Here is a 12,626-nt window from a genome sequence, read left to right as displayed (position 1 = left end):
GTCAACTTATCAGCTACTTTTGAAACTCTTTTATCTTCAAACAAAACAGATTATCTTCGTTCTTAATTATATGTTATAATTCTCTCGTTTAATCATAAAACTACATCAAAATCAACAAATATACTTATCGTATCTTTCTCTTGTATCTCCCATGTCTCGGTGTATCAGATACACAAGTTGGAAGAGAAAAATTTTGCTACATCTTCGTGTCACAGGTTTGCAACTTGTTAGCCGGAAACCTACGTTCGAGTCAGGCTGAGTCGTTTCGAGGCTTTGTTTGTTAATGAAGCCGATTGTTCGATAAAATTTACACCATGAATCGCCAGGGTACCTGCTGAACCATTCATTCTACCAAATGGTTCAGGTGTCGACCGCAGGTACACGAGCGGAGTCCACAAATCACCAGCATACAAAATCGAACACAAGGATTCCTCTCCTGGGACAGGCGCTCTACAGGGCATTGTCGATCTTAAGAATGGAAACTTTTCGAGGACACGTGGAGTTGTCCTCGAAAAATTTACGAGCCCTAGCCAAGAGATTCACAAATTTCACGGAGCGATTGATACGCGTGACGAATATCCCGTGGCTTTTCGACTGTTCGTAATTTTATTCACAGTCCTACCTCGACTCGAAGCTTCGTTGAACTTTTTCCTTTGCATGAATAATCGTGAACGAAAGACGACACGAGCGGCACAAAAGAATACTGCAAACTACCTGGACATTTTTAAGAATATGCCAATGCTAAAACGATTAGGAATACGTTAGAATCCATAGCGTAGTTTCGATACTTTTATACAAATGAACGGAAAGTTGGTACGTTGAAAATTGTTAGCGTTACAATTGATTTTTTCAACCGATTTGATTTTTCTAGTATTTGGTCGGTTTCTTTCGATCCAATTCAAAAAGGTAAATTTTTATCGGAGTTGGAGTTTGAAGTAAATCGTTCTTTGATCCAAATTGAAATGCGACAAGAATTTATGAAATAAAAAATGGATAATTAAATCGATATAAAATACGGCATTCCAATTTTTTGATCGTTATTTTGCTAATCGATAAAATTAAGATGAGAGAAATGAATCAGTGAAATAGTTAGTATCCTTGGAAATGTGAACCATACTGATTTTAAATTTTAAATATTCTCTTGTGGAAATAAGATGAAGGATGTGTTTCGCCATGCGAGAAAATTGGAGCACTAGTGAAACACGTCATGGTTTAGATGTAAACACCGTTTTACCAGATGCTGGAAATAGTGTCTGTATACTTATCAAGATTTATCGTTTCTTTCATGAATATTACCTCGATCCTTTAATAGGAAAACTTTCCGTGTTACGCGAAACATTCTGAAGTTTCACTGCTATTGTAACGAGACGCGACTGTCGCGATTATATCGATAAAATTTGAAATCTGCATAATCTGGCGATCTATATAAAAATTACAAGATATTTCCGACAAACGTATATTTAGTAAAAAAACAACTATACTAAAAATAACTATAACCATCTTAAATATGTAACGAGTGTTAAAAATGATTCCAAATAATAAATAATCATAAGTAACAATATCTAGATAATTCACTATTTCAATACTTTTGTGATCACTACGAAATATATACTCGCATCAAATATCACGTAACTTCTATACGTACAAGTTTGCCAATGAAATTTCAAAATGTTTTCTGTAACACGCGTAATATATTCATAAAAGATTTGTACAGATGTTGGAATACTTTTCGTGAGCTATCGTACTACCTCTGTATTAATTTTCAAATTCGTTTCGATTTTTGCCGACATAACGACGATCCCGGTCTCGTTACAGCGGCAAAGAAATTCCAAAATGTCTCGTACAATGCACGTAATATATTCATAAAGGATTTTTACAAGGGTTTAAACACTTTCAACGGCTATTGTATACCGAAGAAAGTCATAATACCAGTTGATAAACACGTTACGCGAATCAATCTCTCATGAATATCATTTTATTCATAAATAAAACAACCGAACCGGACCACCAAACGATATCTGTTTCACCTTGGACACGTCCTTTTAATTCCATTTCCAATCGACTTATGCATGCGTCGCCGAACATTTTAAATCTGATTCCTTAATTTTCCATTCGGTGTGATCGTCTCGACGACTGCCGCGTTACATACTTACACATGCGACAGCATTTGGCGATTAAATATCGGCGCACGGCACCAACATATAAACATAAATATGTCGCAAGACGTATATATAAATGTTGGATAGAGATATCGTGACGCTTTATAGTACGATACGCGACAGCACGAGTGAGATCATGGAATTCCTTAGTTTCGACGTGAAGAACCGAACCCTTGCGTTGCGAAGGGCGGAAATACCGACGCCAGGGCCGAACGAAGTTCGAATCAGGGTCGCTTATTCCGGGATTTGCGGCACCGACCTTCATATATTGGAAGTACGTCGTCATCATTATGCTTTCTCTATCTCTCCATTGTCACAAGTCTGAAAACGCTTATGCAAATTTTATGTTATTCATTCATTTATTATTTTTTACTACGTAGCGTTTCCTCCACGAGTTTCGACAAACTTTCTGCTTTTACGATATATTACAGCTGAACTATCGTTCACCTGAACGAAGCTTTATCGTTATTCTTATTTATTTAATTTAAAGTCGCATCGACTACAACTACGATCATTGGCGACTATTTTTATAAACGCTGATTTACCAAATTCTGTTCAGTATCTTAATTTCTTTACAGAGGTTGATAATCTTTCTGTTGGAACGAGATCACCGGGGAGGATATCGTTAAGATTATCGTCGACATTATGTTTCTCTCCTTCAGTTGTTCTATATAGAACGCTCTATGATTACGTGGGTGATCGATAGCCTGACACTGCGGATGTCACATTTAACAGGACTGTTTTCCAGTATGTACATACGTGTCAGTTGAGTATGCCCCGATCTTATCTTGGTTATCGCGGTTCGTTCTTTACGGTTCAACTCTTGGCTTGTCTACAAATCATTAAAGTTAGAGATTAATTTATGCAGCGAGTTTATGTTACCGTAACTTTATATGATACGTTGCGATTCTCTCTGTAAATGCTTCGATACGTTTTAAGATGTCCGATGGTTCTTCTGTGGAAACAAAGTTTCACTTACCACTGCTTCGTTATTACGATTAACTTCTTCTGGCTCGATTTGTTCATCTGAACGCGAGCTTCTGTTATGCGAACAAAACGTAATTGCAGGGATGATTGGCGAGCCTCTATTTTATGAACTGCAATTATATAAACTGTTTGTCTGCCGACGAGCACAGATAAATCGAGTTCTATTGTACTTACTTTAAACTCTTTGATTCTCGCTTAAAATCTGCATCTCTCGCAAACGACGATATGTAAAGTTTAAATGTTTAACAACCTCTTTATACAAGTTTATATCGTTACATACGAAGTCTTATATAAGTCTCAGTTAAGGTCTTATTTACTGCTTCATTTCGTGCATTCTGTGCGTTCCTGCATCTTCAAATTTCCCCTAAGCGCATAAAAATCAGCAGTCTAATTACGTATCACGTTTCGTTGTACGACCTCACGTGTACACGGGCTTATTGGAAAAGTCATCTATTATATAAGGACTTATTTGATACAGTATACGGAAAAATGATTTATTATGTAAGGACATATTACGTCGGAGCACGTGAAATGTCATTTTTTGTTGGGCAGAGTGTCGACTGTATTATTCTATCAGGATTCTGATTAATTCAACTTTCAATCGAGTTGCATTTAATGCATTAAAATTTCTTTCATCGGAATACCTTTGTTTTATTTAACGCTAGAACCACCGAGTTGGTTAGTTGAAACGATCGCTATCAGATGTTTTATGTTTGCAATTACCACGAAATGCAAGTGTTCTTGTCGATATTAACAATTTACTTTTATCGAAGCAGAAACGTGATTGCAAATACTTGTTTCTTTCTATCGTATTGCTTTAATTCTATTTGACCGGGTATAACGTATTTAAACACACAGACGATCCACTTTTAAGAAAAAGCGAATAAGAAATTGCTTTCGCAGACGCTAATCGGATATGGACGCGAGATATACTGTCGTTACATGACAATAGTAATCTGTTTCTTCGCATATTTGACAAAAGAACGTTCTTTTTTTTCGTTTTCTTCTTTTTCTTTACTTCGTAAAGCAGACTTCGCTACGAGTCTCGTGCGCGGTTGCATTCCATGGTCGTGCCACGAGAATGTCGCATAATTTCTTAACACGTACAAGTATTTCAAGAGATAGAGGCTATGGCCGAGTGATATAACGCTCGCTTTTGACAAATATTCGCCAAACACGATAGCAACTGTACACTATGCACTTTATCGATCACACGCGTTGCCGTGCATTTAATCTCATTATACTGATTGGAATATTACCACGAGCATGGCAATAATTCTCGTTCTTTTTCAGGCGATCTCTCGTGATATGTCAATTTACAGTACAAAACGGTTAACAGAGAAAGTAGCCTAAAGAAATTTCCTGCGTTTATTTCTTTAAATTCTAATAAAATGCAAATAATCAATTTGTACTTTTATAAGCAGTATTATCGTTGATATTTCCTTTTTGTTGGAAGCTTTGTAAAAAGCATAATAACTTTAATATCGATATATGCTGCCATATATTTCCGTAATTTAAACAATTCTATCTTCGAGGAATAAAGAAAAGAAAAGGGGAAAATATGTTTAAACTGTTTCCATTATCAAGTGGCTGTAATTAAGCAACCGATGAACATATTTTGATATTTGATTCATCAACCATATATCCACGTTCTCTTGCTCTAAACAGTCAACTGCTATAACTTTATAATCTTATAATATTTTTGCATTAATTTTAAGGTGTAATAATAAAATAAAAATTCTATCGTTCAGGGATCATTTCCGTGCAAGAAGGAAGGCTTCCTGACTCTTGGCCATGAATTCTCGGGGACTGTCGACGCGGTTGGTTCCTTGGTAAAAAGCTTTAAAGTCGGCCAGAAGGTGGCTGTCGACCCTAACAGGGGTTGTAATACTTGCAACCATTGTCACGATGGCTCTTATCAGCACTGTCAAACTGGTGGCATAAACAGCACGATAGGAATCTTCAAAGACGGTGGATTCTCCACGCACGCTATCGTACCAGAAACCCAGGTCCGTTTACGTTTTCATTAAGCCCTCTACGGGTTTAAACAAATCCTTTGGAAAATCGTTAGACCATATTGCATATAAAAAATAATGAAACTTTGTCCTCTATTTTTCTCGCATGACTTCCACCTATGAGAGAAACGAAGGCTACTAATAAAATTGGGATTTTCCTAGCTTTTTTTAGCTTTGCTATACTTGGTCGTTTTAACGTACGACGTTTTACAATTTCACACGGCGAAAGAAACGAAAAATCGTACGAGAAGAAGCTCGTGAAATTCTAGATAGCAAAAAGATGTCTGATTATAGTTAAATCTTTTTTAACTTTCGTTATGAATTTTCTGAACAACCCAATAAATATACAGGGTGGTTGGTAACTAGTGGTACAAGCGGCAAGGGGGTGATTCTACGCTAAAAAAGAAGTCGAAAATATAAAATAAAAATTTTTTTTTATTTTTTTTTCAGTTTTTCCATCGAGACAACGATCTACAGTGAGATCCGTTATAACGAGACGTGATAAAGTGCACGCGTACCGAGCGAAAATTCAAAGTCGATTTTCTCGAAAACAAAGCCTCAAACGAAAAATTTGTATTCTATATTTTCGACTTCTTTTTTCGCGTAGAATCACCCCCTTTCCGCTTGTTACCAACCACCCTGTATAAATGTATAGAAAGAAGCGTAAAAGGAATTATAAAGTTGCACGAATTTCGAATTATTGTTATTCCTTATCGTTGTTGTTCATTTTTTAACTTTTTTCAGGTTCACGTAATACCCGATAGCATCGACTTGCAGCAAGCTGCCCTTCTCGAGCCTCTCTCGTGTTTGGCCCATGGATGGAAGAGACTTAACGGCGTTAGCGTTGGTAGTAACGTGCTCGTAATTGGCGCCGGAATCATTGGCCTTTTGTGGGCCTGCATGTTGCACTTACACGGTCTTAGGAAATCCGTGACGGTCAGCGAGCCTCAAGAGAAACGGCGGAAAATGCTGAACAAGCTCGGTAACAGCAACATAATTTCTTAGTTTCTAGTTACAAAATTATCTTCAATCTTAATCAATAGATAAATAGCACCATCGATTGGTCATTGATTTCAAATTTCATTGATATAATAGATTAATTTATACTGACGTTAACTAATGTATTACTAACGTTATAATAACTTAATGATTTTACCAATATAACAGTCAAATTTCGTTAGAATGAAATTCCAAAATGTTTTTATGACATACGCACAGTTTTACATATATATATAGAAATAGTTTCGTGAGATTTTGAATAACTAAATGCGTAACAAAAATTATGCTGTAAGAGAAGGTTTGATTTTATTATTTATATTTATATTTGCCAGATCTTGATTTCGAAGCAAAGAGCCCGGAACAATTAAAGGAAACATACGACGTGGTGGTGGACTGTAGCGGTTCGGCTGCAGCTGTGCAAGCAGCGATTCCATTATTAGGATCAGGTGGCCGCTTATGCATATTCGGAGTCGCTAATCCCAACGCGAAATTCAGTATCGAGCCATACCAGGTAAGTTAATCACAACCGTGTATCATTGTGCTTCCATGCTCCTGACTCATTATTTTTCCACTAATTGTTTATTCATACAACGTCACGAACAGGTAAGAAGAAGTAATTAATTTTAATTTACTTCTCAACAGATCTACCTAAAGGAGCTGACAGTTTTAGGTGTAAACATAAACCCTTTCTCGTTCCCTAAAGGGTTGGGCTTGTTGCGTGCAATGGCCGATAGATATCTTAATTACGATAATTTAGGTATTAAAGTATTCTCGTTGTCGCAGTATCGCGAAGCTTTAGACAGTTTGAAGAAAGGCGAGATCAGTAAAGCAGTGTTCAAATTGTAAGCTTGAAAAATAATTGAAAAGTTCGTATGATTATGAAATCAATAAAATGGAGTCCTATTTTTTAACAGTGTTTAAACGCGTTTCATTATTCTTTGCCCTGGAATATAAATATGAAAGGATAAGTATTGATATAAAGGAACATGATTTCCACGCAATTCTCGTTTATTAAAATTCATATTAGTCTAGAAGTAAATATAAAATTGCAAACTCGTAAAAAGGTCATAAAAAAATCTTACTTATTTTGAGATTCTACGTAGCTCTGCACTTGTGATATGTGGAGAGTAAAAGGTAAAATAAGGAATATCTGTTTATAGAGATTCTCTTAGATGCCTAATTAGCTAAATTCATTAAATCTTGTTTCTTTAGTGATAGATTGAAATAATCAAAATTGATTTTCTCAATGAAGCTGTTTTGCGACATTCTTTATTATTTCCCCTTACTCTTCGTGTCACGCCCCCGGATGTGTGAATTGCCAATAATTCGCCCCAACATCGATAAAAATCCTCGTTTCTTGCAAACGCAAATGCTTCTGCCAATCTTCGCTTCTTCGTATATAAATTTCGTCAAATATTCTCTCGTCCCATACATTTATACAGAGCAAAAGTGCGCTATGTACTATAACTTTAATAACGAGGATCTAACTGCGGTTCAAAGTAGAAAAACCTCGTAAATTTTTCGAGCCTTAACGGTTGGCGGAAGCGGAAGCGAGGAAGACCAACACCAACGTTTTCGGGGCGACCGCAGTTCCGAGGGACGTTATAAATACTTTAAGTTAGTCCAAAAAAGACGAGAAACGATCCCTGTTATGAGTATGCAGTCTTTATGAGTTTGTTAACACAATAAGAAATATCTTAGTAGCGATCATTATAAATAATTTCATCTACAATATACAATCGTTGAACTAGATCTAGAACAAATTTTTACATGCTTTGTATCACGATTAAGGTATTAACATTATAATAATTCTTTTTCTATTGCCAAACATTGTGTAACAAGGCAGCTATAGAGTATTGTTATTGTTCGAGTTCTTCTAAATAGCGCGTTAACAAGAGTTCAACACACTCGAGACTAAGAACCTATGAGACCAGTCAGTTAATGTCGTGTTAGAACAGCATACTTTAAAGAATGTGTTTAATTTTAAGATCGAATGAAGGATGAATAATCCACAACCACAGCTATTAACATGTCAGAGTGAAAGAAAGTGAATCAAAGAAGTGAAGATTTTATAGTGTGAACAAAATTGATTGCATATATATCTGGCAGGCAAAAGAGTATAGGTCAAATTTTTGCCAACATAATGCTAATATTTTCTACATTGCTGTCTTTTGCTTAGGATTCTAACAGTACAAGTCAGTTTGACTCCCTTTCCGCTCTTTTATCTGAAATTTTAATATACAAAATTTAAGATCTGATTTTATATAACACATTAAATATTATAAGTGAAGCTGAGAAGCTGCAAAACTAATAATTCTAACTTATGCTCCTTTGCTCGCCCACCAGGGATACTATAGACATAAAACAGTATCTGAAGTGTTACTGGGAAGCATAAAGTATAAGATAGAGTAAAAAAGTGCAGATGATGTCATGTTAATGAATCATGCAATATACTAGTATACAGACTATGAGGATGAACCAGATTTATGTTTAGACGGTTCTCTTAAGGAATACTGAAAAAATTTATTATATGTAGTACTTACAGATAATTTTCTTATATTATATATGTGCTTTAGCAAAGTTATTCTGTTGTAGATTCTTCATACTTTCACAAACATAAAACAGGAATAACAATATTTATGTTCATGATTTCATAATTATCTCCACATTAATTGTGCTCATTTTTTTGGAGTATTAACCCTTTGTACTGGAAGTACTTCTCCCAGGCACAGATAATATTTGGCGTCGTTATTTAATCGACAAAAAACTCGGGTGTAGAGGGTTAACAACTATTATTCTACGCTTACAACTTACATGGTGACTCATCACCTATCTAGTATGAAAAAGATTTCAATAACTATCGACCCACTATATGGGCTGTAACGCTTTTTAGACGAAAATAATTTTAAAATCTGTTTATCTTGTTCTTACGCTATTTAATTTCTTATTATAGCTGTAAAAATGTTAGCTGCCACTAAGGACGGTCTTGTCAAAATATATCAGTCTCGAATGTGTCAAATTGTATGAATTGTACGAATTGAACTCCTACAAACTATGTTAAAAGCTGATATATGTTCGTAACATTATTATCAATCACTTTTTCACTTTTTCACGAATATATCAGTTGTGCTGATATATGAAAAAAGGCTATATATATATTTATATATATAAATCTCAAACTATTAGTAATATCATTAATTTTTTCGCTATGTATCACTATGTATCTTTCTAGAATGCTGTTTGTACCTTGCCAACATCTACTATATTGTTGGCCCCTAAAATTTTTAGTCTCTAATAATTATTCAATTTCATTATTCATAACTACAAAAATAATCATCTAATAGGAGTTAAAAACAAATTAGGCCCCTAAAGTTGTTGTATAAGTAATGTTTCTAATATCTATTCACAATGGTGAACCATAGTGCTATTAGCAACCATTTCGATAAGTTGCATTGACTTCCTGCCGCCCACTGAAGTCCGGGATAATTAATATTTGGCGTAGAAATTTCTGCAAATTTATAAAATTTGTTCATACATGAAATAGGGTAGATTTATATTACATTGGAATTGTGAATGCTAATGTGCAAAAGCGAGAACAAGTTGTCTCCAAAAATTAACATACCTCATAACAACTGTAATAAATAAAACTAAGACTACCAAAGGCCCTGAAGAAACTGGTACTACTCCAGCCCCATAATAAAGGGCTTGACCACAAGCTGGCGGACACACAGGGACAGTAGTTTCTGCGCAAAAAACAAGGAAACATCTAGAGCATGCTAACTACTAAACTTAACAAATGAATACACTGTAAATTAAAAAAAAAAAACATAAGAGGATGAAATAAACTATACACAGAATTATAGAAGAATAACAAATAGATGTTATCAAATTATAGTATCATGCACAATCTATAAATGCATACATGTTTATCAATTCTACAATTTGATGTAACTATAATTACAGCTAGAAAAATGGAAGCAACATTTCATGAATGATTTATATTATTAAAATCGTACATATGTATATACGTATTTCAGAATACATACCAAATAATTCAACGCTTGTTTCTGCAGTTCCTAATTTATTAGCAGCTCTGCACACGTACTCTCCATATTGTCTTTTTTCAATTGTGATCACTCTAATCGTTGTATCAGTATATTGATCCGCGGTTGCAAAATGTGATATACTATAATGCTGATTATTAGACAATTGAACATCATCTTTTAACCAAACGATAGCTGGTGGAGGATACGCTTCTACATGGCATTCTAGATCCATGTCATATTGTAAAGCTTGACCAAGTCGTGGTCTTGGAGCTGTGATGACAGGAGCAAATTCAACTTCAACATTAATATTACGTCTAGCCCCACGACCTACTCCATTTTCAGCTACACAATAATATGTCCCACGATCTTCCTTACGAATTGTAGAAATTTTCAATGTGTTGCCACTGTAATATTTCAACTTGTCAGAACAGAATTCATATAAATGTCTAAAGAATAAGAGATAACAAACCTACCGATAAATTGATCCACCAGTTGGTAAGATGGCATTATTTTCTCTACGCCATGAAATTCTAGGTGTAGGAAAACCACCAGCATAACAGTCAAGCTGCACAGGCTGCCCTTCAGTGACAACCAGAGCTCTGGTTGAATTATCACTAATAATAGGTGGTCTACGAACTTGCAATTCAACATTTGCAGATACATAATTATTCAAAGATATCAAAATTTTACACTGATAAAATCCAGCATCAGTCTCTTGAATATCTTTTATCTGAAGTATGGATTATATTAATATTTAAATTACTCTATTAAACAATAAAAGCACAATATGTATTAAACATAATACCTGTAATCTAAAGGTAGATAGGGCATCATCATATTTGAGGGTAAATCTGGTATCTCTTATAATTAAAGTACTACCATGCGAAAGTGGTAATTGGTCATTAGCAACGTTTTTATTAATTTTTGTCCATACAACTGGAAAGTCAGGTGCATATAAAACTGAGCAACGGAACTCTACAGTTTCACCAATATCTTTAATTTGCTCTTGGGAAATATAAGATATTGTCGGTGTACGTTGACTTTTAACTGAAAAATGTGATAGTAATGTTTCTAGTTAAAGATGTTAATTTAATTAAATATAGTAACATTATAATATTCTATATCCTAATATCAAAATACATAGAGATGCACACATAGAGATGTAACATGCTATACATTCCGTGATTCTGTTAAGTATCAAATTAAACTAATTGCGTGTAAGGGTGTTTTGTAAACATTGAATTTTGCATAAGGGTCGACGTAAATTCGCTTCATTAAGTAGATAAGAACAGATTTGTAGAAGCAAAACATTTATATTAAAAAACAGTACGTACAAAATGGCACTGCAAATAAATCTCTTTGTTCTTTACCTGCATATAAAAAGGCGAACGCCAAAAATGTATAAAAAGTCTTCATTATGACACACCCCTGTTGTAATGTTCCAGTAAAGCTGGAATAATAATAATCTTCACCTTTCTTCACCAATATTATTTCCACCTACTAACCTATGTTAGTAACATTTATAACATTAGATATCGTCGTCGACGCTGTCACACACCAGAAGTGTATAATAATGGAACGTAGTAATACTCACAGTACAGGTGTCTGTTGACTGAAAATAAATATGGCGAATGACGCTATATCTCTAATCAAACGAAATACCGTAACCGAAAGATTTAGAACGTATAATATAAATTAATGATATCAATTATTACATATTTATAACAGTTGTTTAAAAATTTTATTTTATTCTTACCTTATTTTTGATATACAATCTTCTATCGCAAATAGTAACAATTTTAATTAAGTTAATAGTTGTACACATGATTTATTATGTTGATTCAAAAATTTCTAATGCAGTCATATTACAGTATGTATAAAACGATAAATCCCAGTAAATTTATTCTTTTACATTTTTTACAAAAAAAAAAGTTTTATTAAAATATTTTATCAAAAATTTCTTGTTAAAAAGATCAAAAAGAAGATTTCAGAATAAGGCTTTTGTTTTTCTTCTTATTAAACGTAGTAATGGAAAGTTTCCTCAAGAAAATGCATAAGAATAATGATATATACATAGGTTCAACGTCAGTAAGTTTTGAATAAGGATTAACATAATTGTTCTTATATTTTTTAAATACGTTTAAGAGTCACGTTTGAAAGAATAATATTATTAGTTTGCTACTATTGCACTCCTCTTCCTTATTTTTCTTTATAACGAACTTTCCTTCCCTACTTTTCCTTGTTATAAGGGTGAATCGAAATACCAGACAAAATTACGTAAGTAGATATTAACAATTATACTAAAATGTCAAAGTATTATACAGTTAACAGACCTTTTTCTATTGATTATCTTTTACTAAGGTTTCGCTTAGGTACGAAGGTTACGTTATTTAAGTTATGGACAATGTCAAGAATCTAGT

At 34.1% G+C, this 12,626-nt stretch overlaps 2 protein-coding genes and 1 long non-coding RNA gene across 4 annotated transcripts; 1 reads left to right on the top strand and 2 right to left on the bottom strand.

Annotated features, from left to right (window-relative positions):
- Positions 1 to 2,250: 2,250 nt before the first annotated feature.
- On the top strand, positions 2,251 to 7,076 carry LOC117156954 (D-altritol 5-dehydrogenase). Its single transcript, XM_033334516.2, has 5 exons — positions 2,251 to 2,433; positions 4,898 to 5,155; positions 5,906 to 6,143; positions 6,493 to 6,671; positions 6,803 to 7,076. Exons 1-5 carry the CDS (start codon positions 2,296 to 2,298, stop codon positions 7,004 to 7,006), a joined length of 1,017 nt encoding a protein of 338 aa, XP_033190407.2. The 5' UTR covers positions 2,251 to 2,295; the 3' UTR covers positions 7,007 to 7,076.
- LOC143303292 (uncharacterized) lies at positions 2,431 to 3,599 on the bottom strand. 2 transcript variants are annotated; one of them, XR_013059441.1, is made up of 3 exons: positions 3,321 to 3,599; positions 3,139 to 3,256; positions 2,431 to 2,991 (listed from the first exon to the last, which is right to left on the bottom strand). It is a non-coding gene; the product is annotated as an uncharacterized LOC143303292 (long non-coding RNA). The 2 variants fall into 2 exon arrangements; XR_013059442.1 differs by having other exon boundaries at positions 3,139 to 3,244.
- Positions 7,077 to 7,150: 74 nt separating the features above from the next.
- Lac (septate junction protein lachesin) lies at positions 7,151 to 11,877 on the bottom strand. Its single transcript, XM_033334513.2, has 7 exons — positions 11,801 to 11,877; positions 11,577 to 11,711; positions 11,012 to 11,253; positions 10,680 to 10,936; positions 10,207 to 10,610; positions 9,783 to 9,903; positions 7,151 to 9,668 (listed from the first exon to the last, which is right to left on the bottom strand). The coding sequence occupies exons 2-7, from the start codon at positions 11,620 to 11,622 to the stop codon at positions 9,647 to 9,649; spliced, it is 1,092 nt and encodes a 363-aa protein (XP_033190404.1). The 5' UTR covers positions 11,623 to 11,711; positions 11,801 to 11,877; the 3' UTR covers positions 7,151 to 9,646.
- Between the last annotated feature and the right edge of the window lie 749 nt (positions 11,878 to 12,626).

This window comes from Bombus vancouverensis, chromosome 10, assembly GCF_051014615.1.
Source record: "Bombus vancouverensis nearcticus chromosome 10, iyBomVanc1_principal, whole genome shotgun sequence".
Classification (NCBI taxonomy): domain Eukaryota; kingdom Metazoa; phylum Arthropoda; class Insecta; order Hymenoptera; family Apidae; genus Bombus; species Bombus vancouverensis.
This window is presented reverse-complemented; position numbering and strand designations above follow the sequence as displayed.

What these genes read in the sequence shown, in the direction of transcription:
- LOC117156954 (XM_033334516.2), top strand. Translation starts at nt 2,296, where the DNA reads ATGGAATTCCTTAGTTTCGACGTGAAGAACCGAACCCTTGCGTTGCGA. An exon ending in GAAAATGCTGAACAAGCTCG is followed by an intron (nt 6,144 to 6,492) that starts GTAACAGCAACA and finishes TATATTTGCCAG; the next exon opens with ATCTTGATTTCGAAGCAAAG. An exon ending in TCAGTATCGAGCCATACCAG is followed by an intron (nt 6,672 to 6,802) that starts GTAAGTTAATCA and finishes ACTTCTCAACAG; the next exon opens with ATCTACCTAAAGGAGCTGAC.
- Lac (XM_033334513.2), bottom strand. Translation starts at nt 11,622, where the DNA reads ATGAAGACTTTTTATACATTTTTGGCGTTCGCCTTTTTATATGCAG. An exon ending in GTTCGCCTTTTTATATGCAG is followed by an intron (nt 11,254 to 11,576) that starts GTAAAGAACAAA and finishes CACATTTTTCAG; the next exon opens with TTAAAAGTCAACGTACACCG. An exon ending in AACAAGCGTTGAATTATTTG is followed by an intron (nt 9,904 to 10,206) that starts GTATGTATTCTG and finishes TTTTTTGCGCAG; the next exon opens with AAACTACTGTCCCTGTGTGT.